The 22,185-nt window shown below is 40.6% G+C and overlaps 1 protein-coding gene across 1 annotated transcript in view; it reads left to right on the top strand.

Moving 5' to 3' along the window:
* Window positions 1–21,598, top strand: part of RBFA (ribosome binding factor A) — a 55,593-nt gene extending 33,995 nt beyond the window's left edge. Inside the window, exons 5-7 of the mRNA XM_073566169.1 lie at window positions 6,178–6,262; window positions 13,057–13,130; window positions 21,180–21,598. Coding sequence (XP_073422270.1) covers window positions 6,178–6,262; window positions 13,057–13,130; window positions 21,180–21,516 — 496 coding nt within the window. The 3' untranslated portion in view covers window positions 21,517–21,598. The remainder of the gene's footprint in view (window positions 1–6,177; window positions 6,263–13,056; window positions 13,131–21,179) is intronic.
* Window positions 21,599–22,185: the final 587 nt, after the last annotated feature.

Here is a 22,185-nt window from a genome sequence, read left to right as displayed (position 1 = left end):
TCACCACACATCTAGATAAGTTCCTTAGGGGGTCTAGTTTCCAAAATGGTGTCATTTGTGGGGGGTTTCCACTGTTTTGGTACATCAGGGGTTTTCCAAACGCGACATGGTGTCCGATCTCAATTCCAGCCAACAACGTCAAATGGCGCTGCTTCCCTTCCGAGCTCTGCCATGCGCCCAAATAGTGGTTTACCCCCACATGTGGGGTATCAGCGTACTCAGGACAAATTGCACAATAACTTTTAGGGTCCTGTTACCCTTGGGAAAATAAAAATTGGGGTGAAAAGATCATTTTTGTGGAAAAAATATGATTTTTTAATTGTACCGCTGTACGTTATAAACTTCTGTAAAGCCCTTGTGGGTTCAAAGTTCTCACCACATATCTAGATAAGTTCCTTGGGGGGTCTAGTTTCCAAAATGGGGTCACTTGTAGGGGGTTTCCACTGTTTAGGTACATCAGGGACTCTCCAAACGTGACATGGCGTCCAATCTGAATTCCAGCCAATTTTGCATTGAAAAAGTCAAACGGCGCTCCTTCCATTCTGAGCTCTGCCATGCGCCGAAACAGTCGTTCCCCCCCACATATCAGGTATCTGCGTACTCAGGACAAATTGCACAATAACTTTTGCAGTTCAATTTCTCCTGTTACCCTTGGTAAAATAAAAAAAATTGAACCTGAAGTATTTTTTTTATGAAAAAAAGTTAGATGTTCATTTTTTTTTAAATATTCAAAAAAATTCCTGTGACGCACCTAAAGGGTTAATAAACTTCTTGAATGTGGTTTTGAGCACCTTAAGGGGTGCAGTTTTTAGAATGGTGTCACTTTTGTGTATTTTCTATCATATAGACCCCTCAAAGTGGCTTCAAATGTGATGTGGTCCTAAAAATAAAATGGTGTTGTAAAAATGAGAAATCGCTGGTCAACTTTTAACCCTTATAACTTCCTAACAAAAAAAAATTTTGGTTCCAAAATTGTGCTGATGTAAAGTAAACATGTGGGAAATGTTAGTTATCAAGTTTTTTGTGTGCCTTATCTCTGTGATTTAAGGGCATAAAAATTCAAAGTTGGAAAATTGCGAAATTTTCAAAATTTTCGCCAAATTTCCGTTTTTCTCACAAATAAACGCAAGTTATTTGAATGAAATTTTACCACTAACATGAAGTACAATATGTCACGAGAAAACAATGTCAGAATCACCGGGATCCATGGAAGCGTTCGAGAGTTATGACCTCATAAAGGTACAGTGGTCAGAATTGTAAAAATTGGCCCGGTCATGAACGTGCAAACCACCCTTGGGGGTGAAGGGGTTAAACTTGTCCAGGAAAATCCTTTTAAAGGGAACATGTTATGCTCTTTCATACTGCTCAAACCATGGGCAGCTTTATTTAGAGCCTGGCTCCACAGTCTTGGCCTAGTATATATTTTTTTCTGAAACGCTCCTGCATTTCAGAGAAAATATACTGAAAATTTGGCCTGGGATCATAGCTAGAATTGGGCTGCATGTACAGAGGAGAAGTTTTCCCACCTACAAAGAATGGAGAGGTCTGTAATTTTTATTGTAGGTACACTTCAACTGTGAGAGACAGAATCTTAAAAAAAAAAAAAAAAAAAAAAAATCCAGAAAATCACATTGTATGAATTTTACTTAATTTGCATTTTTATTGCATGAAATAAGTATTTGATACAATAGAAAAACAGAACTTAACATTTGGTGGAGAAACCTTTGTTTGCAATTACAGAAGTCAGACATTTCCTGAAGTTCCTGACCAAGTTTGCACACACTGCAGCAGTGATTTTGTCCCACTCCTCCATACAGATCTTCTCTAGATCTTTCAGGTTACGGGCCTGTCGATGGGCAACATTGAGTTTCAGCTCTCCAAAGATTTTATATTGGGTTCAGGTCTGAACACTGGCTAGGCCACTAAAGGACCTTGAAATGCTTCTTAAGGAGCCACTCCTTAGTTGCCCTGGCTGTGTGTTTTGGGTCATTGTCATGCTGGAAGACCCAGCCATGACATTCTTCAATGCTCTTACTGAGGGAAGGAAGTTGTTGGCCAAAATCTCACGATGCATGACCCCATCCATCCTCCCTTCAATACATTGCAGTTGTCCTCTCCCCTTTGCAGAAATGCAACCCCAAAGTATGATGTGTCCCCACCATGCTTCATGGTTGGGACAGTGTTCTTGGGGTTGTACCCCTTTTTCTTCTTCCTCCAAACATGGTGAGTGGAGTTGATAACAAAAAGATTTATTTTGGTCTCATCTGACCACATGACCTTCTCCCATGCCTCCTCTAGATCACCCAGATGGTCCTTGGTGAACTTCAAACGTTCCTGGACATGTGCTAGTGTGAGCAGGGGGACCTTGAGTGCCCTGCAATATTTTAATCTATGACGGCATAGTGTTACTAAAGGTAATGTTTAAGACCATGGTCCCATCTCTATTCAGGTAATTGACCAGATCCTCCTGTGTAGTTCTGGGATGATTCCTGACCTTTCTTAGAATAATCCTTACCCCACGAGGTGAGGTCTTGCATTGAGCCCCAGACCGAGGAAGATTGACAGTCACCTTGTGTTTCTTCCATTTTCTAATAATTGTGCCAACAGTTGTTGCCTTCTCACCAAGCTGATTACCTTGCCTGTAGCCCATCCCAGCCTTGTGCAAGTATACAAAATTGTCCCTGGGTCCTTAGACAGCTCTTTGTTCTTGGCCATGATGGAGAGGTTGGAGTGTGATTGAGTGTGTGGACTGGTGTTTTTTATACAGGTAATGAGTTCAAACAGGTGCAGTTAATGAGTGCAGAGTAGGAGGTCTTTTTAAAGAAAAACTAAGATGTCTGTGAGAGCCAAAATTCTTGCTGGTTGGTAGGTGATGAAATACATACTTCATGCAATGATAACTATTTAAATATCAATATGCAATGTTACTTTCTGGTTTTTATTTTTAGATTCTGTCTCTCACAGTTGAAGTGTACCTACAATAAAAATTACAGACCTCTCCATTCTTTGTAGGTGGGAAAACTTGCAAAATCAGCAGAGTATCAAATACTTATTTTCCCACTGTACCTGGAGAATCCTTTAACCCCTTTCTGACATCAGACGTACTATCCCGTCCATGGGACCCGGGCCCCTATGCCCATGGACGGGATAGTACGTCTAGCGCGATCAGCGGCGCCCACGTGGTGAGCGCCGCTGATCGCAGCCCGGTGTCAGCTGATTATCACAGCTGACACCCGGCACAATGTGTCAGGGGCGGTCACGGACCGCCCCCGACACGTTAACCCCTTGCACACCGCGATCAAACATGATCGCGGTGTACTGGGGGTTAAAGGGATGCATCGGCAGGGAGGGGGCTCCCTCCGTGCTTCCCTGAGCCCCCCACAGCAGCGCAATGTGCAGCGCTGCTGCGTGGGGCTCCTTCCCAGCAGGCCCCCGAATCCAAGATGGCGACGGGGGCCTTCGGGGGCCTGCAGGGAGCTGGCTTCCTCAGTGCCTGCAAAGCGCAGGCATGAGTAAGTCTGCAGCAGTGCCTGTGACAGATCGCTGATCTGTCACAGTGATCTGTGATGTGACAGTGATGTCCCACCTGGGACTATGTAATAAAGTTTTAAAAAAAGAAAAAAAGTGTTAAAAAAAATTTAAAAAAAAAAATCGCCAAATAAATTAGAAAAAAAAAATATTCCCCCAATAAATCCATTTTTTGGAAATAAAAAAACCCAAAACAATAAATGTACACATATTAGGTATCGCTGCGTCCGTAACGACCTGCCCTATAAAAGTTTTCCATTAGTTAACCCCTTTAGCGAACCCCTTAAAAAATAAAAATTAAAAACGAAGCAAAAAATGATTTATCATACCGCCAAACAAAAAGTCGCATATAAATATACATGGTACCGCTGAAAACGTCATCTTGTCCTGCAAAAAACAAGCCGCCACACAGCATCATCAGAGAAAAAATAAAGTTATAGCTCGCAGAATAAAGCGATGCAAAAATAATTATTTTTTTATATAAAATAGTTTTCATTGCATAAAACCGACAAAACATAAAAAAACGACCTAAATGAGGTATCGCTGTAACCGTACTGATCCGAAGAATAAAACCGCTTTATCAATTTTACCACACGCGGAACGGTGTAAACGCACCCCCCCAAAAGAAATTCATGAAACGCTGGTTTTTGTTCATTCTGTGTCCCAAAAATCGGAATAAAAAGCGATTAAAAAATGTCACGTGCCCGAAAATGGTACCAATAAAAACGTCAACTCGTCCCGCAAAAAATAAGACCTCACATGACTCGGTGGGTCAAAATACGGAAAAATTATAGCTCTCAATATGTGGTGATGCAAAAACTATTTTTACAATAAAAAGCGTCTTTTAGCGTATGACAGCTGCCAAACATAAAAACCCGCTATAAATAGTAAATCAACCCCCCCCCCCGTTATCACCCCCTTAGTTGGGGAAAAATAATAAAATTAAAAGAAAATGTATTTATTTCCATTTTCCCATTAGGGTTAGGGCTAGGGGTGTGTTGGGGTTAGGGTTGGAGTTAGAATTGGGGGTTTCCACTGTTTGGGCACATCAGGTGCTCTCCAAATGCAACATGGCGTCTGATCTCAATTCCAGCCAATTGAAAAAGTCAAATTGTGCTCCTTCCCTTCCAAGCTCTGCCATGCCCCCAAACAGTGTTTTACCCCCTCATGTAGGGTATCAGCCTACTAAGAACAAATTGCAAAACAACTTTTGGGGTCCAATTTCTCCTGTTACCCCTAGGAAAATAAAAAATTGGGGGCAAAAATATCATTTTTGTGGAAAAAAATTATTTTTTTATTTTCACGCCCGGGCGTTATAAACTTCTGTGAAGCCCTTGGGGGTTCAAAGTGCTCACCACACATCTAGATAAGTTCCGTGGGGGGTCTAGTGTCCAAAATAGGGACACTTGTGGGGAGTTTCAATAGTTTAGGTACATCAGGGGCTCTCCAAATGCACATGACACCCGCAGACCATTCCATCAAAGTCTGCATTCCAAAACGTCACTATTTCCCTTCCGAGCCCCGACGTGTGTCCATACAGTAGTTTTCTCCCACATATGGGGTGTCAGCGTACTCAGGACAAATTGGACAACAACTTTTGGAGTTCAATTTCTCCTGTTACCCTTGGGAAAATAAAAAAAATTGGGGACTAATTGATCATGTTTGTGGAAAAAATGATTTTTTTTTTTTATTTTCATGCCTGGGCATTATAAACTTCTGTGAAGCCCTTGGGGGTTCAAAGTGCTCACCACACATCTAGACAAGTTCCTTAGGGGGTCTAGTTTCCAAAATGGGTCATTTCTGGGGGGTTTCCACTGTTTAGGTACATTAGGGGCTCTCCAAAGGCAACATGACACCCGCAGACCATTCCATCAAAGTCTGCATTCCAAAACATCACTACTTCCCTTTCGAGCCCCGACATGTGCCCATACAGTAGTTTTCTCCCACTTATGGGGTATCAGCGTACTCAGGACAAATTGGACAACAACTTTTGGGGTCCAATTTCTCCTGGTACCCTTGGGAAAATAAAAAAAAATTGGTGACTAAAAGATCATGTTTGTGGAAAAAATACGAATTTTTAATTTTTAAGCCCGGGTGTTATAAACTTCTGTGAAGCACTGGGGGGTTCAAAGTGCTCACCACACATCTAGATAAGTTCCTTGGGGGGTCTAGTTTCCAAAATGGTGTCATTTGGGGGGGTTTCCACTGTTTTGGTACATCAGGGGTTTTCCAATCGCGACATGGTGTCCGATCTCAATTCCAGCCAAAAACGTCAAATGGCGCTGCTTCCCTTCCGAGCTGTGCCATGCGCCCAAATAGTGGTTTACCCCCACATGTGGGGTATCAGCGTACTCAGGACAAATTGCACAATAACTTTTAGGGTCCTGTTACCCTTGGGAAAATAAAAATTGGGGGGTGAAAAGATCAATTTTTGTGGAAAAAATATGATTTTTTTTAATTGTACCGCTGTACTTTATAAACTTCTGTGAAGCCCTTGTGGGTTCAAATCACAGAGCTGCTTTAATTTCTGAAGAGCATAATTCCCTTGTAAATATTTTGTTTCATGAATTTCCACTGTGGACTGTTTAGTTGTAGTTTAATAATGAAGCTCTTCTGCTTCTGAAGTAAAACTTTTAATTTGTTTTTCAGGCATCTTCTTATAACTCATCAAGTTCTTGGAAATGTTCCAACGATTGTGTTTTTAAAGGACCAAGAATGTGCTAGAAGACAAGAGGTATAAACCGCAGAAACAATATCAAAATCCGAGGCATACCAGAAAACATTTCTCCAGAGGGTCTCAGAGACCATGTAACAAACATTTTCAAAAAAGCAATACCATCCCTCTCCAGTCTGGATCTAAATATTGACAGAATCCACAGGCTCCCAAGGCCCCCAAAAATCTCCACAGAGGTCCCAAGGGACATGATATTACGCCTACACTTCTATGAAACAAAAGAAAAAATCCTCCAGTACCTGAAAAACAAAAAAACACTCCCAGAACCCCATCAAAATCTTAAAGTCTACACCGACCTGTCCATAGAAACAATGGACTCCAGAAAGGCCTTCAACAATGTTACTACCTTTCTGAGAGAAAATAAAATCCCTTATAGGTGGGGTTTCCCCCTAAAATTACTGGTCTCCCACAACGGTAAAACAATCCCAATCTTCTCCACCGAAGAGGGATCAGAACTTGTCTCCTCTCTGAAGGAGACTCTGCCCCAGAGAGGGTACCGCTGACCCCTTCATGGATCCAGGCCTTTGGCTTCTGACTGAGAAAAATGGCTTGTTCATACCCATTAGAGGAACCACCTCTGTTCCTGAATTTTTCTTTACCCCCCAAGGAAGTAGTCCTTCCGCTCCAACTTGAAGTGGAACTATTTTTTCTATTAGAGTAGACCAGCTTAAAGTAACTCTCATCTGTATTCTTTTAAAGTTGCTGTCTCTACCCGTCCTATTCATTTGCTGCACACCTTAACTGGCGCAGCCAAAAGAACTTTCGGTTCTTACATTCTCAAACCCCCACTAAAGGTACATTGATCTTGTCCCTAAGTGAGACACCCCCTTCTCCCCTCCATCGTAAAATCAGACATGAGTGTGAAATTTATGACATATAATGTCAGGGGACTCAACAGCCCCAGAAAGATTCTCCATCTTGAAAGAATTAGACAAGTCCCAAGCAGACATAATCTGCATCCAGGAAACAAAATTCAAGCAGGACAACCACCCCAAATTTTCCCATCAAAGATTCCCTCATATATACGAATCTAACAATCAAACAAAATAAGCAGGTGTCATAACACTAATCAAAAATACCATTCCCTTCGAATTTATTGAAGAAATCTCTGACTCAAATGGCAGATACCACATCTTAATCTGTAATATCAACAATCAAATCTGCACTATAGTAAATCTATACGCCCCTAACGTAAACCAAATAAACTTCCTAAATAAACTACTATCCAAAACCAACAAAATGAAAAGGGGCGAGCTGCTGATGCTGGGAGACTTCAATACCGTCCCTGACCACCAACTAGACTCCTCATCAAAAAATAGGCCCCAAACAGGTAATCTAGATAACTGGCTATTCAGAAATGAATTCTTTGACACTTTCAGATGCATTAATGCATCCTCGATAGAATATACTCATTTTTCAGAAACCCACCAATCGGCATCAAGGATCGACCTCATAGTCACTGATGTCTTCTCTCTCCCCAGATTTGAAACAATTGTTATCAAGGACAAGTCAATCTCAGACCATTCACTGATGGTAGCAGTGCTCACTCTAGGCCCCCAATCAAAAACAGAGTCCTGTGGAAATGCAATTCTAACATAATAAATAACCCGACACATAAAAACCACATCGATACAGCCGTCAAACAATACTTTAAAGAAAATAACACGGAGGACATCGGTCCCATGACCAAATGGTGCGCTCACAAGGCGGTTATTAGAGGGCTACTAATCCAAATTTCATCACAAGAAAAGAAAAATGGAAAATATCCAAAAAAAGCCTGAAAGACAAAATCAACATGCAAATGAACCTTTGCCTCATACGACGAAATGATAAAAGCTACTAAATACAAAATGTATACATCTCTCAACAAACCCTTAAAATTTATGGTCAACAGAATTAAAAAAAAAAAAAAAAAAAGGACCCAAAACAGAATCAACAAAATTAAGTCCCTAACGGGTACAATTTTATCACACCCACAAGATGTAGTAAACGAATTCGCCAGGTACTTTGACAAACTATACAACATCAACCCCCCCCCCCGCAATCAAAACCTGATGCTGTAACATCCTACCTAGCCCAATTAAATCTGCCCAAATTATCCTCTCTAGATTTAGAAACCCTGTCGACACCATTCAGTCTAACTCCTAAAATCATCAAAATCCCCAGGCCCCGACGGATTTGGCAGCGAATACTATAAAATTTTCAATAAACTTCACTCCCCACCTCTCCCAAATATTTAACTATGCATCTTCTACTGGCTCATTTCCTAAAGAGATGTTAGATGCCACTATCATCCTAATTCCAAAACCTAAAGGCAATCCTGAATCCATACCCAACTATAGACCCATATCACTCATAAATACAGATATAAAAATATATGCCAAAATATTAGCGAACAGACTCAGCACAGTTCTACCAGGCCTCATAAACAATGATCAAATTGGGTTTGTCGGGGGATGTCGCGCATCGGACGGTACGAGAAGAGTCATCAACGTCATTAAGGCAATTAATCTCACTAAACAACCCACTATAATGGCCTCATTAGACGCAGAAAAAGCGTTCGACCGTCTCGATTGGGGCTTCCTCAGACAAACCCTGACCAAATTTGGATTTAATAACAATCTTATTACAACAATATTTGCTCTCTACGCTAACCCTAGCGCTAAAGTCTATGCTAGCAATCACTCCTCAACCCCCTTCTCCATAAAAAAATGGCACCAGACAAGAATGTCCCCTGTCACCTCTCCTTTTTATTCTGGCTATGGAGCCACTTGCCCAAAAAATAAGACAGGACAATCTAATCAAAGGCCTTACCACATCATCACGCCATCACAAGCTAAGTCTGTTTGCCGACGACGTATTAATCAGGGCTGTGGAGTCGGAGTCGGTGCTCATTTTGGTGGAGTCGGAGTTGGAGTCGGTATAAAATGGACCGACTCCTAAAATATATAATAAATTGGGTACAGTAATTCAATGCAGGATGTGCTGAATATTTTTTCATAGGAATTTGGGAAAGTTATGAAATGTCCTATAAATGGCTGTTCTATTCCTGATCTAAGGCTACATTCACACACAGCGTTTTTCCTGTGTTTTTTGAGGATACGTTTTTCAGCTGCAAAAGCTGATCATCTTTTTAAAAAACCGCATCACCTGAAAGGTTTTTGAGCTCATAGATAATGTTTTCAATAGCAAAAGCAGATTAGAAATCTGCTCTATCTATCCATTTATCCATATCTGTCTATCCATATCGTATCTGTACCAAAAAGAATGAAAACCGGGTGGTACACCAATATATATTCTGTTCTATCTAAATATCTTGATTATGGGTTCATAAAAATGATTAAATGTCTGAGGTTCACATTGTACTACAATAAATTTTTCACTTAAATATAAGCAATATGTGTGGGAGTCTGAGTCGGAGTCGTGGAGTCGGAGTTGGAGTCGGTGTAAGAGAAATTGAGGAGTCGGAGTCGGAGTTGCAGGTTTGGCTTACCGACTCCACAGCCCTGGTATTAATCATAATGTCTGACCCAGTCACCTCAGTCAAGGAGCTCCATATTGTTCTGGAGACCTTCTCAAAACTTTCAAACTTCAAAATTAACGAAACAAAATAAAACTTCCTACCCTTTAACCTGTCCAAAGACCAGATCTCCCAGATTAAATTTTTTTCACCCATTAGCTGGGTCAATAAAGAATTTATCTACCTTGGAATCACCATTACAAAAAAACTAAAAAAAAAAACTCGTGTCAGCCAACTTCAACAATCTATAGAATACCATCAATAAAGACTCAATCATTTATGGCGAAAATGACTTATCTTGGTGGGGCCAAATTCTCACTGTGAGAATTTTCACCCTCCCAAAAATTCTTTATGTTCTGGACTCCCTGCCCCTGCCCTTCTCGACATCTCCGTTAACATCCATCCAAACAACTATAAAGAACATCATTTGGAACAACAAAAAACCCAGAACCCTTCAATCTATCACCTTTAAAAAAAAAAAAAAAATCCCATGGAGGCCTAGGGATCCCTAATATCACGGCTCACTATCTAACCACCTTAATCAAAAATAGTAAACACTGGCTTTTAACCAGTAATCCCCCAGGATGGCTAGACATAGAGACTTTCATAAACAATGATACAAACCCCCGAAACCTAATCATCAACACCCTAACAAAACGTTTCCCAGACTCCACAGCTCACCCCATCTTTATTGCCACTACATACGCTTGGAAAAAACTAGCAAGCAGGAAAAAAGGATCTCACAACCTAACAATCCTGAAAAAACTACCCTTGAACATCCTGTTATCCATAGTCGACCAGGAATTACATAATTCTTGGGATGAATATGGTGTCAAAAAACTGGGGGACATTTTTGACGGACCATCATTTCAAAAATTCGGCGAATTAAAAATAAAATATAAACTTCACTCATCATTGTTTTTTCAGTTCATAATTCTAAAACAGGTCCAATCTTTTCTTCAGAAAAAACCTAAGTTCTCCGAAGCAACTTTAAACCTTTTATGTAATGCTGAACACAGGATTTTCTGGAGTTATGGCTATGTCTACGACTGGCTCAACAATGATACTGACCTCTCAAAGAATGCAACCATTAAAAAATGGGAAAACGACCTAAAAATCAACATAACATGTGAGGAATGGGAAGATGCACTAAACGATACATATTCCTCCACATTGTCTATGGCCCTTCAAGAATCACACTACAAAGTTATATCCAGATGGTACTTCACCCCAGCACGAATAGCACATTTTGATCAGGAATCCCCCCCCCCTATGCTGGAGAGGTTGTGGCTCCCATGGAACCCTCCTTCATATGTTCTGGAACTGCCCTACCCTGTCCTCACTGTGGTCACAAATTTTTGATACCATCAATAAAATATTGGGTAAACCTATTACTCTTTCCCCTCAACTTGCACTACTGTCACTTGACCTCTCTGTCAGTCCTGATAAAAAAAAATCCCTCATCATTCATACCCTACTTGAGGTCAAAAACTCGATCGCATTCAATTGGAAAAATAAAAATCCTCCTGCTTTTTAAGATATAAAAGATAGAATCCTTCTCCATAAATCCTATGAAGGAAAATTCGCACTAGTTAATAACAAACTAACCAAATGCTCTAAAAAGTGGTCTCACTGGGACCACCTGTCCCCCTAAGCCTCTGAAATTACACTTCTCATTACACTACTCATCACCCCATATATGATATCTTTTTTTTATACAACCCTCAAAGCTCACATTTTTGACCTATTGCAACTTCGCTTCGGACAATGTACCTATCCTATCCTGTATATCAGCATTCCAACTGTTAATGTTATTGTTTTGTACGACTATATTGTACAATTGTTTAGTTTATACTGTTCTCTTATTTGACTTATGTCAATTCACTCAATTTACACTCCTAACATACTTTGAAGCAATTGTCTGTCTGATTAAATGTCATGGTACCTGACTTACATATAAAAACACTTGATTTAATATTACAAAACTTAATTAAAAATACTGAAAATTGTTCGTGAGCCTATTTGACCTATGTCACTTCACTTAACTTTCATAACTAACGAAGATTGAAGCAATTGTTTAACTGTCCAATTGTCATGTCACTTGACTCACGTATATAAATGCACCTGATTTATTGCTGCAAAACTAAATAAAAACTATGGAAAAAGAAGACAAGAGGTATGTATTAACTGTAGGAGATTAACAATTTTAACCACTTCTGGCCGCAGAAAGTTTTTGTTTTTGGACTGTCATTTTTTTTCTCCTATTCCTCCAAGAGCCAGAACTTTTCCTATTCTTCCATGGTGTGAGGACTAGTTTTTTTGTGGGATGAGTTGTACCTTTGAATGACACCATTCATTTTACCGCACATTGGACTGGAAACAAAAAGTCCAAGGGCAGTGAAATTGCTTTAAAAAAAAAAAGGCAAATATACAATTTTTTTCATATATTTTTTTCAGGTTAGGACCATTACGGCACAGATCGTATTTTTATATTTTATTTCTTAATTTTAGTTGTGAAAAAAAAAATCAGATTTTCTGAGACCTTTAACTTTTCTCCCGCTTTCCTTCAAAGTGGTGTGAAAACTTGCTTTGACCATGGAAAAACGACTGTCCTTTGGGGTTTACATTGTTATGATTAGGGTTGATTGAATAGCTATAGCTCTCCATACATGTGTTGTGACTGTCACACAGCCGCAACACATGCAGCTGCGGAGCCAAACAGCTGATTATCAGGAGCGCTCCAGGTATCTGGGTTCCCGATGCAGCTATTCGGTAAGCACTGTATCTATTTGGATAAGCACTTATCCGAAGCTATTCGATCAACCCTAACTATGATCACTTTATTTTATTTTATTTTATTTTTTTCTGTGGAGGTGTAGCGACCAAAAAAAAAAAACGCAATTCTGGCTCTTTTTTTTTTTTTTTTCTCAAATTTTTACAAGTCTACGATACAACTGTGTGTTACTCATGTGGCTTTTTTCCACTTTATGTCCAAGGTGTTATATTGTACCAGCAAAATGAATGATATTTTTGAAATCTCACCCAAATGCTATTTATTTTTTCCTTGCACATTTGAAGCAACTGCAACACTGCGCTTTTCGTTCATTTAGAAGAATAGGAGGAGATGCATCAAAAAATGTCAAAAACCGTATTCACATTTCTATTTTTCAATGAAATCTTCATTGAATAATACTTTTATTATTTTATAATGTGCATTATTTCATAAGTGTAGATTTGAAATACTGATTTTTATTTTTTTCTCTCACATATATAGATTGAAGACTTATTGGCGACTCTAGATTTTGGAGAAAATGATACCTCCACATGCAAAAGCGATGATATCCCCAGGTACTACTTTTTAATGCTTTATTATTTTAATGTTTATTCGGTCATAACAGTGAGATATTTAGACAGATATACTGTAAAGTGTGTCTTTAGATTTATTTTATAAATTATTTAATAAGAATTGCAATGGTCCCTTGAAGGGGTTCACCACTACTTGGACAACCCCTTCTGACTCCATGTTTAACCAAGTTAAAAAAAAATAACATCATCTATTTGCCTCTCATGCATGCTCCATTCCAGCACTTGTTCTCAGCTCACGTGAGGTTGTTAAGTTCTGCGAGCCCTGCGTCCAATTTCCCTGTCCTTGTCTTCGGATGTATAAGTGATATATAGGATGTGAGCAGACGGCCGCAACTCCCTTCCTGCTGATTACTTATATGTCCAAAAGCACGGACAGCGAAACTGGTGCAGGGCTCGCGTGATGTAACAACCTCTTGTGAGCGAGTGTTGACACCGCTAGAACGACATGGGAGGTGAGGATAAGCTTTTTACTTTAACGGGGCCAAATATGGGGAATAATAAGGGATTGACAGCAAGTTTTTAGATAACTTGCTGATCTCTATGGGTCCCACCACTAAGAAAAACCAGTGAACCCAAAAACTAGGCTCTGCAGTTCCATCTTTAATAAAGCCGAGGTACCCATACTCAACCTCTGCTCTATTGATTGTGACACTGCTGGACAAAGCGGAGTACTCACAATGATTGGAACTTGGGTCGAGCACCTTTGCTACACTCAAGACCGCATTGCAGAACTCTGTTGTGTTTCCAGGGGTTCCAATAAGACACCCAGCAATCCTATGTAAAAGGGATAACTTCATTTTAGGAATAACCCTTTTATATAGGGACCCTGTCGGCTGACTCATTCTGCCCAAATCGTGGACAGCATGTATTTTCCTCTGGCTATGCAATCACAGCCATGTATATTTTAAATCTGAAAAGCTGAGGCGTTTCAAAGAAAAACATACTATTAATAACTGAGGACTGAGCGGTGCTATTGACTAGTCATAAAGGGGAGTCCCTGGAGGCTTCTCCCTGCCTGCTTACAGTATCTGGAAATCCTGTGCCTGCGTGCGCGTACAGGCAGTGGCTTGCCAGTCATTGTCAGCAGGCAGGGAGAAGCCGCTGGGGACCACGTGTACTACTAGTGAATAGTGCGGCTCGGTCCCTAGAGGTGTTAAAAGTATGTTTTCTCTGAGACGCCGCAGCATTTCACAGTAAAACATATATATCTGTGATCACACAGCCATGTGGTTGCTACTTGCTGCCCACAGTTTGGGCAGCACGTATCAGCTGACAGGTTCCCTTAAAGCTTTAGTATCCTCAGGTTACAATATTTTCAGCATACTGTGGTGTTTCCTGGGCCATAGTAAATTGAAACATACAGCTGCCCTGTGGCACTGCTGATTGTGCAGTTGGTTATAGGACCCAACCACTGACATTTAATTAGTCTACTGGTGCTTTATCACAAGTCAGTGCAGTAGTACATGCTTTGTGGTGGATCTTTCTGCACCTATGTCAGAGCAGACTGTTCATTTGGACACCAAGGTGAGGGTGGCTTCATTTTTATTTTTCTGGCACTTACTGGCTACAGGCAGTCCTCGACTTGCGTATGACCCCCTAGTTATAAACATCAGACGTTTAAAAAAACAAACAAAAAAAAAAAAAACCTCTCCGCCGCCCCACTGCTTGACATCGGATCCACTTTTTTCCAACATCACACTGTATCTCCAGCCTCTTCACTATAAGCCTGATTTTTCGGCCGTGTAGAGGCCTCAGAAGTCACTAAGTTTTGGAAGATTCTAGCGTCAAGACATGCAACGCAACCTTATGGTGTGCAGTGACCTCAGGGGCCCATACGTTGCCGGATTTCCTGATCTATAGTGAAGAGGTGGGAAATGCAGCATGCTTTGGCGTTAAGAAATAGACCTGACGGTGGATATCCAGCAAGCCAAAGAAGTAAGCGATGAGGTGAATATTGTTAAAAAAACAAATACCTCAGTGGCTACCCTGCTGCTCTGTACCCACTTTGTAGCTGCATCCAGGCCACTGTGCATCATAATGTCACATCAGGTACATGGGAACACAGAACCCATTAGTTAAGAAAATAAAACTCAGACACAAATCATTGTGGAAAACAATGGCCGTGGTGATTTTATTCAGGGTAACATCAAAGGTTCTTCTTGAATAACTTGCATAGATTAAAAATACAAATGCCAATAAATATAAATAAACCAACTAATCCACCCAGATAGCTGGGCGATTTTTCCCAACCGCCATGACTCGGTGAGTTATGCCCCCCCAAAACACTGCACCCATTGTTCAACCATGGATTGAAGATCCAGATTGAAGATGTCCAAACCAATTTCTGGTAAGTGTACTAAATCCTTCCTATATAAAGCCAGAGTAAAGCCCTCTAAGTCCACATGTCTGAAGGAGAAACCGTGAACTAAAAACAGCGTTCCATTCTTTTATTTACTCTTCTTCTAGTGATATCTAGGAAAATTAAGTTTGGGGTTGTCCAAAGAAGTCTAGGAATAATCTTGGAAAAAACAAAAGAGGTGCCAGCGAATTTAAATTTTAAATAAGCGATTTCATTTCGCATCTCCGCCAAAATATCTAAGGTTTTGTTTTTACCTAGATCATTGCCGCACAAGTGAATTATCAAATCAGGTGAAGGAAGATTAAAGGAGAGTTTAACTAATTCATTAACTAAAGGCCCTTTTACATTTAGCGATGCACCAGCGATCCGACCAGCGATCCCACCCGGTCAGGATCGCTGGTGCATCGCTAAATGATCGCTAGTGAGCTTTCACACAGAAAGATCTCACAGCGATGCAGCAGCGACGCAGCGCACAATACTCACCTTTCACACACAGCGATCCTGGCGTCCTCCCGCCCGCGTCCAGTGTCGCTCGTCGTCACAGCAGGAAGTCTCAGCAGGAAGCGCCCGACGAGAAATGGAGCCGGACATTCTCGCGCGATCAGCGATGGACAGCGGGGGAGCCGGTCGGAGGTAAGTATCACACATAGCGATATCGCTAGCAATATCGCTATAAAGTCACAAAACCAGTGACGTTTTAGCGATATTGCTTAGTGTAAAACCCCCTTAAGTCTTTCCATTTCATGCCTCTGACACTGTGCCAAAATATTCTGAGGTGAGAAGAATTAAATGATAAATTTTCTGAATAAGACCTTTGATAGGCTCTCTTCTAAGCCCAAAAAATGAACGAGTGTCCAATAATTCAAACAGATAAAGGATCTGCAAAAGAATGCAATAATTTAATAAAGATAAAGACCTTGACGAACATACAACTTAAACCGTCTAGAGTCCCATCTACCCAATTGCATAATCCTATCATCCCTAAACCCTGACCTAGCTGCTTCTGTTGCAGCACCAATTCTAAATTAGTGGGATGTGATTTTTAAATGGCCTTTACCTAACTTTACCAAACATTTTTTAAGTATTGAATTAAATTGGAAAATGGTCGCAGGTTCCCCATTAGAGTGGATGAAAAATGGACCGGGATGGACGGGCCTTACTCGCAACCAATTCATTATGTTGGCAACAGGGCAGATGATAACATCAGAAATGGAATTTAAACGAATACTAGCGCCTTTACCCAACTGGTCCATTTTAGATTTTCTTATAAACAAAATTAGGTGGGAGTCCTCAATTAGCACATCAGTAAACATCCGATCTGATGGATCTGACTATTTTGACAATACAATTTCACCGACACGCAGCAAAAAATGCAAGACAAAAAGCTGCACTGAAAAGACAAGAATCAAAGTGATTATTGCAAATTGATTTCAGAGTCCGACATAAGTCTTTAAGAAGCTGAAGGGAAATCGGTCATCTCGCATCGTTTTTAAAAGTTCCTTTCTTAAAGCCTTTCAAAAATTGGTTGACTAGGATAAAACTTGAGAGCGGATTACCACCGGCCAATTTTTAAAAAGAAAGAAACCCCTGAAATTGACTTAGAGACGAATATGACAGCCCTCTTTTAAATAAATTTTCGGCGAATTTCACAGCTGACAATGCATAGGATTCAGTAAAAGAGAGTTTGTATGAAACACAAAAAATAACCCATTGGTTCCATGCGTCTAGATAATCAACCCGTGTTTTGTTGGCTAATGAGTTTTTAATAGAGAGGTTAACCATGAATTATATCCCAAAGAATCGGGGTGCAAGGCGTTAATTCCCTGTCTGCGTCCAGGGCCAATTGACGGAACACTGCCAGTGACAAATGGAATTACAAATTAATTATCATTAATGCCTAGCTTAGATTTCAACCAAATGTTATATTTTATACAATGAAGGACTAAAAATCTGAGGATCCTAGCAGCAAAAATATTCTTGGAAGAAAGAGTATTAATAGAAAAAACTACACTCGGGCGATTGAAAGGAATTAAAAGTTTCTTATCCTTTAAAAAATGACCCCATAAAAAAAATGCATAAGAATAAAGAAAAAAGGTCCGAAACCATCCCATTGTCAGTTAATTTATGTGAGACCCAGGATTCAGGCCAGCTATGGCTTGACCAATGGGAAAAGCACCAAACACCGAAACCTGCTGATTTGTCCGTAGAAAACAGTAATGGAATTAGAATCCACAAAAGAACTCTGCCAGTAAGATATACCATTGAAATTGGAGATGCAAATAAAGTCTGCGGCGCCTCATTTAAGAGTCTCAAACACGGGACTAGCCAGATCTTCCTCCAGGGAAGGACCCAGCCAAGGAGTGGCTCCTTTCAGAAACCACCATTACCACCATATTAAGTGGCCCTTTAAGTCAATATCCAGCTCTTTACGAGTTTCCCTGGAGGAAGATCTGGCTAGTCCCGTGTTTGAGACTCTTAAATGAGGCTCCACGGACTTTATTTGCATATTTGTATTTCCCAGGGAGCAATGCACCTAGGATTTCACTGATTGAGCGTCTTTGCCGGCTGCTGCAGTGTTTTTGACTGGTCTCCCTGAGGTCAGTGATTGTTTCGTGATGTTGGTCTACTAGGCATTGCTCCCACCTAGCCAGAATCCTACTCCACACTGATGAGGGGCAACACCCCGAAACAGCTGTCTGTGGATGGATACCTGGCCTTGGTATTTCCCTTGTCATATCTGTAAACTCGTAAAGAGCTGGATATTGACTTAAAGGGCCACTTAATATGGTGGTAATGGTGGTTTCCGAAAGGGTCCTTCCCTGGAGGAAGATCTGGCTAGTCCCGTGTTTGAGACTCTTAAATGAGGCTCAACGGACTTAATTTGCATATTCGTATTTCCCAGGGAGCAATGCACCTAGGATTTCACTGATTGAGCGCCTTTGCCAGCTGCCGCAGTGTTTTCTTTGACTGGTCTCCCTGAGGTCAGTGATTGTTTCGTGATATTGAAATTGGAGAGAAATTCAAGGCATACTTTAACTTCCTCTCTAATTTCAGCATTCACCCTGACATGAGAGCCAGGAGACTTAAGGCCCTTTGTAGCGTCGTAAAGACGCCTAGAAAAAACCCTCCACATGGGAAGCACTCGTAATGCAAAATTCATTGATCCCAGCAGAGATTGAAGTTCTTTCAAAGTGACTTTATCTTTAGTAAGAATAAGCAAAAGGGAATTTTGTAATTTTTTTCTTTGCGTAACCTACACTCCATATTAGATGAATCTATAATAATGTCTAAGAATTCCAGAGATTTGGTGGGTGCAACTGTTTTTTCGAAAGCGATAGGAATCCCACATTCAGAACAAACAGAGATGAACGTATCAAGGAGACCTTGACAAACCTTAAGGGGGATTTACACATAGCGATATCGCTATAACGTCACCGATTTTGTGACGTTATAGCGATATCGCTATGTGTGATACTTACCTCCGACCGGCTCCCCCGCTGTCCATCGCTGATTGTGCGAGAATGTCCGGCTCCATGTCTCGTCGTCAGCTTCCTGTTGTGACGACGAGCGGCGGGTGGGAGGACGTCAGGATCGCTGTGTGTGAAAGGTGAGTATCGTGCGCTGCGTCGCTGCTGCATCGTTGTGAGGTTTGCCTGTGTGACAGCTCACTAGCGATCATTTAGCGATGCACCAGCGATCCTGACCGGGTCGGATCGCTGGTCGGATCGCAGGTGCATCGCTAAATAAATGTAAGAATTAGAATTGAAGGGACCTCAAAATAGAAATCAACTTAAATAATAAAAAATACCCCCCTCTTAAAATTTAGACTGTACGACCCACTGCAAAAAGGAAGAGAACACTTCGAAGTAAAAACAAGAAAGGGAAAAGCCCATCGGTAAACATTTGTCAAAAAAGGATTTATCTAAATTAAAACCTAATGAATTAAAACTTGATGGGTTCACTTGGGAGTAGGTGGAAAGCAGATTTGAATATCTGATTTGGATAAAAGAGAATCCTTACCATAAACCCTCAGAATATCCAAAGCAGTGTCAAGTGAAGTATAGTGAACTGAAACCAAAGACTTATCCACCTCATCATTCAAAGACGAACCATGAGGTAAGAAACATGGTTAATAAGTCTAAAGGAGCCAGATTCCTTCTTGGGAACAATACCAAGGGGGGAAAATGCGAAACTTAACAAATGGCGGGTCATCAAAAGGACCTGCAACTCGCCCTAGCTGTAATTCCATATAGATTTTGGATCTAGCCACATCAGGAAATTTGACCTTAAAGCAAAACAACTGACCACCATTTTAAAATTGAGCATGACTGAAAAATAAAATATGAATAAATAACAGGCAGTGTCCGTGTTCCCATGAGACCTCCCCTACATATGATTCGGGGGGAGGGCTACCAATATAGTGACGTTTTTTTTTCTTTGACTGGCCTTGTACAAACTTGCATACAAACTCAGGTTACAAACAAACTTAGAAAACGTATCTAGTTAGTAATTTGGGGCCTGGTTGTATAAGGCTGGTTTCACATTAGCGTTTTTGTGCGCAGTGCATCCATGCGCATGCGTCATGTGTACCTATGTTTAACATGGCGTACGCATGGTCTTGCGTTCGTCTGCGTTTTTGTGCGCATGCGTTTTTCCAGATGTGCGTCTAGATGCGCCGGACGCAACATGTTGCGTTTTTGGGTCCACCCAAAGACGTCAAAAAAATGCTTGCTCACAGAATACGTCAAAACAACGCGTTACAGTCTATGGGAACGCAGGCGTGCGCATGGACATGCGTACGCATGCGTTTTAAGAGTAAACATGTCTAGACACTGGTTTAAACCACCCCCCACACAAAGAAACATTATTTGGTGGAGTCTGTTTCAAGGATTTTAAGGATTTTCCTCCTGTGAAATGTGACACCTAGAGAACGCATGCGCATTTTTGCATGCGGTTCTACTTGCGCACAAAGACGCAAATGTGAAACTAGCCTTATACATGATCTTTAAGAAGCTCCTGTCTTTCACGTAGACAGTTATTCACAGCTTTTAGTGGCTGTTTCTGGCTTTGAGAGGATTTGCTATATCTATATATCTCTGTCCCTGCATATCAACTTATTTTTCATTTAAATATTTTTTTCGGTTCACCTTTGAGACAAATATTAGTTTTCCATAAAGTTGTCATCGCAAGTCACAAAGCCTTCAACTTTACTATGGTAAACTACAGACTGAATTATTATTGTAATCTTGTATTGTAAGTGTACTTTGCATTATACATTAAGCCAGATGTACACTTATTGCACAAATACATTATAATTCAGCAAAATTAAAGGGTCTTTTTTCATGCATATATTGGATGGGGTGACTGTATCTGCAAAGGAAAAAAATAAAGGTACACAAATTAAAAATCACCCTTTCATTAAGGGGTTAAAAATATATACTATATCACCTATTTTAATATATTATTTAAGTCCGTCTCTTACCGAGAGCATCATACAGAGTGTGCATCTATGTGGAATATACATTCCCTGCTGTTGACCCAACTTATTATGAGAATTGATCCCTAAATCAATACAGAATAGATCTCGGGTACAATGGCTGACAATGCAAAAGGAAAAAAGTAGGAACTTATTTTGTTACTTGATAAATATATATACATTTCATTTTTTTCAGTAAATTGGACTCTTCATCCATTGCTGATACGTTGGCGACCCCACCTCGTAGTGTGTATGGAATTGACCACGTAGAATTTAACAAGAAAATTGCAGAGTACAAGAAAAGAATGAAGGAGAAGCAAGTAGAAACGGTCGCTACTGAATTCTCACAGCAGCAACAGCTGGCAGAGATTATAAAGCAAAAACGGCTAAAGAAAAAAATGAAAAAGCAAAGGTGGGCAGAACATAGTCGCATGGACCCACAAGCCTATTTATTGGCGTTAGACTCTGACAATCAAGAGGACTATGATGCAGAACTAGAGGAGGAAGATGATGGTGGCAGCAAGTTTAATTAGGCATGTTATTTCTATATAAATGTCGTCATATTGTCCATATTTCTGATGTACAGTAATAAAGCACTTGTTAATTATTGTAGAATTTAAGATCCGTCTCACTGAAAGCCAACTTCTAAGATCCATGTTAATTCCATTCAGAAATGAAAGTGCATAATTGTTTTTCCCCAAGACAAGATTTTAAAGATCTGGGTATGTAGGAGGTTCATATAAATATTCATACTGTAGGGATATGTGTGTGTCTAACCACCAGAACCACATTTATCCATACCAAGCTGAACACCGAATTCTGTTCTAGATCCTGAGTTGTTTGAGGATATTTAGTTTTGGATAGACCTGTGATGTGGCCCGTGAACACGTGGTAAATTGAAAATTGTCATTAGTCTTAAAAAGGTTTTCCCAATAAGGACATTTATGACCTACTAGATTATGGCCCGATGCTATCGCATCGGGAGGATGCGATAGCATCACACCTCTTGCCATGTTAACCCTCAACACACACACTCCTCAACACACATCCTCTCACCTTTCACCATCTCCACTCACTCTTTCACTCCACATACGACCCTTTCTCTCACTCCGTCTCTCATACTCACGCCGTCATCGCCGCTGCTCCACGATCCCCGGCATCTTCCGCCGGCGCCATCCTGGATCCAGACGTTGTCCACGCCG

The sequence above is a fragment of the Dendrobates tinctorius genome, unplaced genomic scaffold (genome assembly GCF_039654945.1).
Source record: "Dendrobates tinctorius isolate UK_male_01 unplaced genomic scaffold, ASM3965494v1 ptg000004l, whole genome shotgun sequence".
Taxonomy (NCBI): Eukaryota; Metazoa; Chordata; class Amphibia; order Anura; family Dendrobatidae; genus Dendrobates; species Dendrobates tinctorius.
This window is presented reverse-complemented; position numbering and strand designations above follow the sequence as displayed.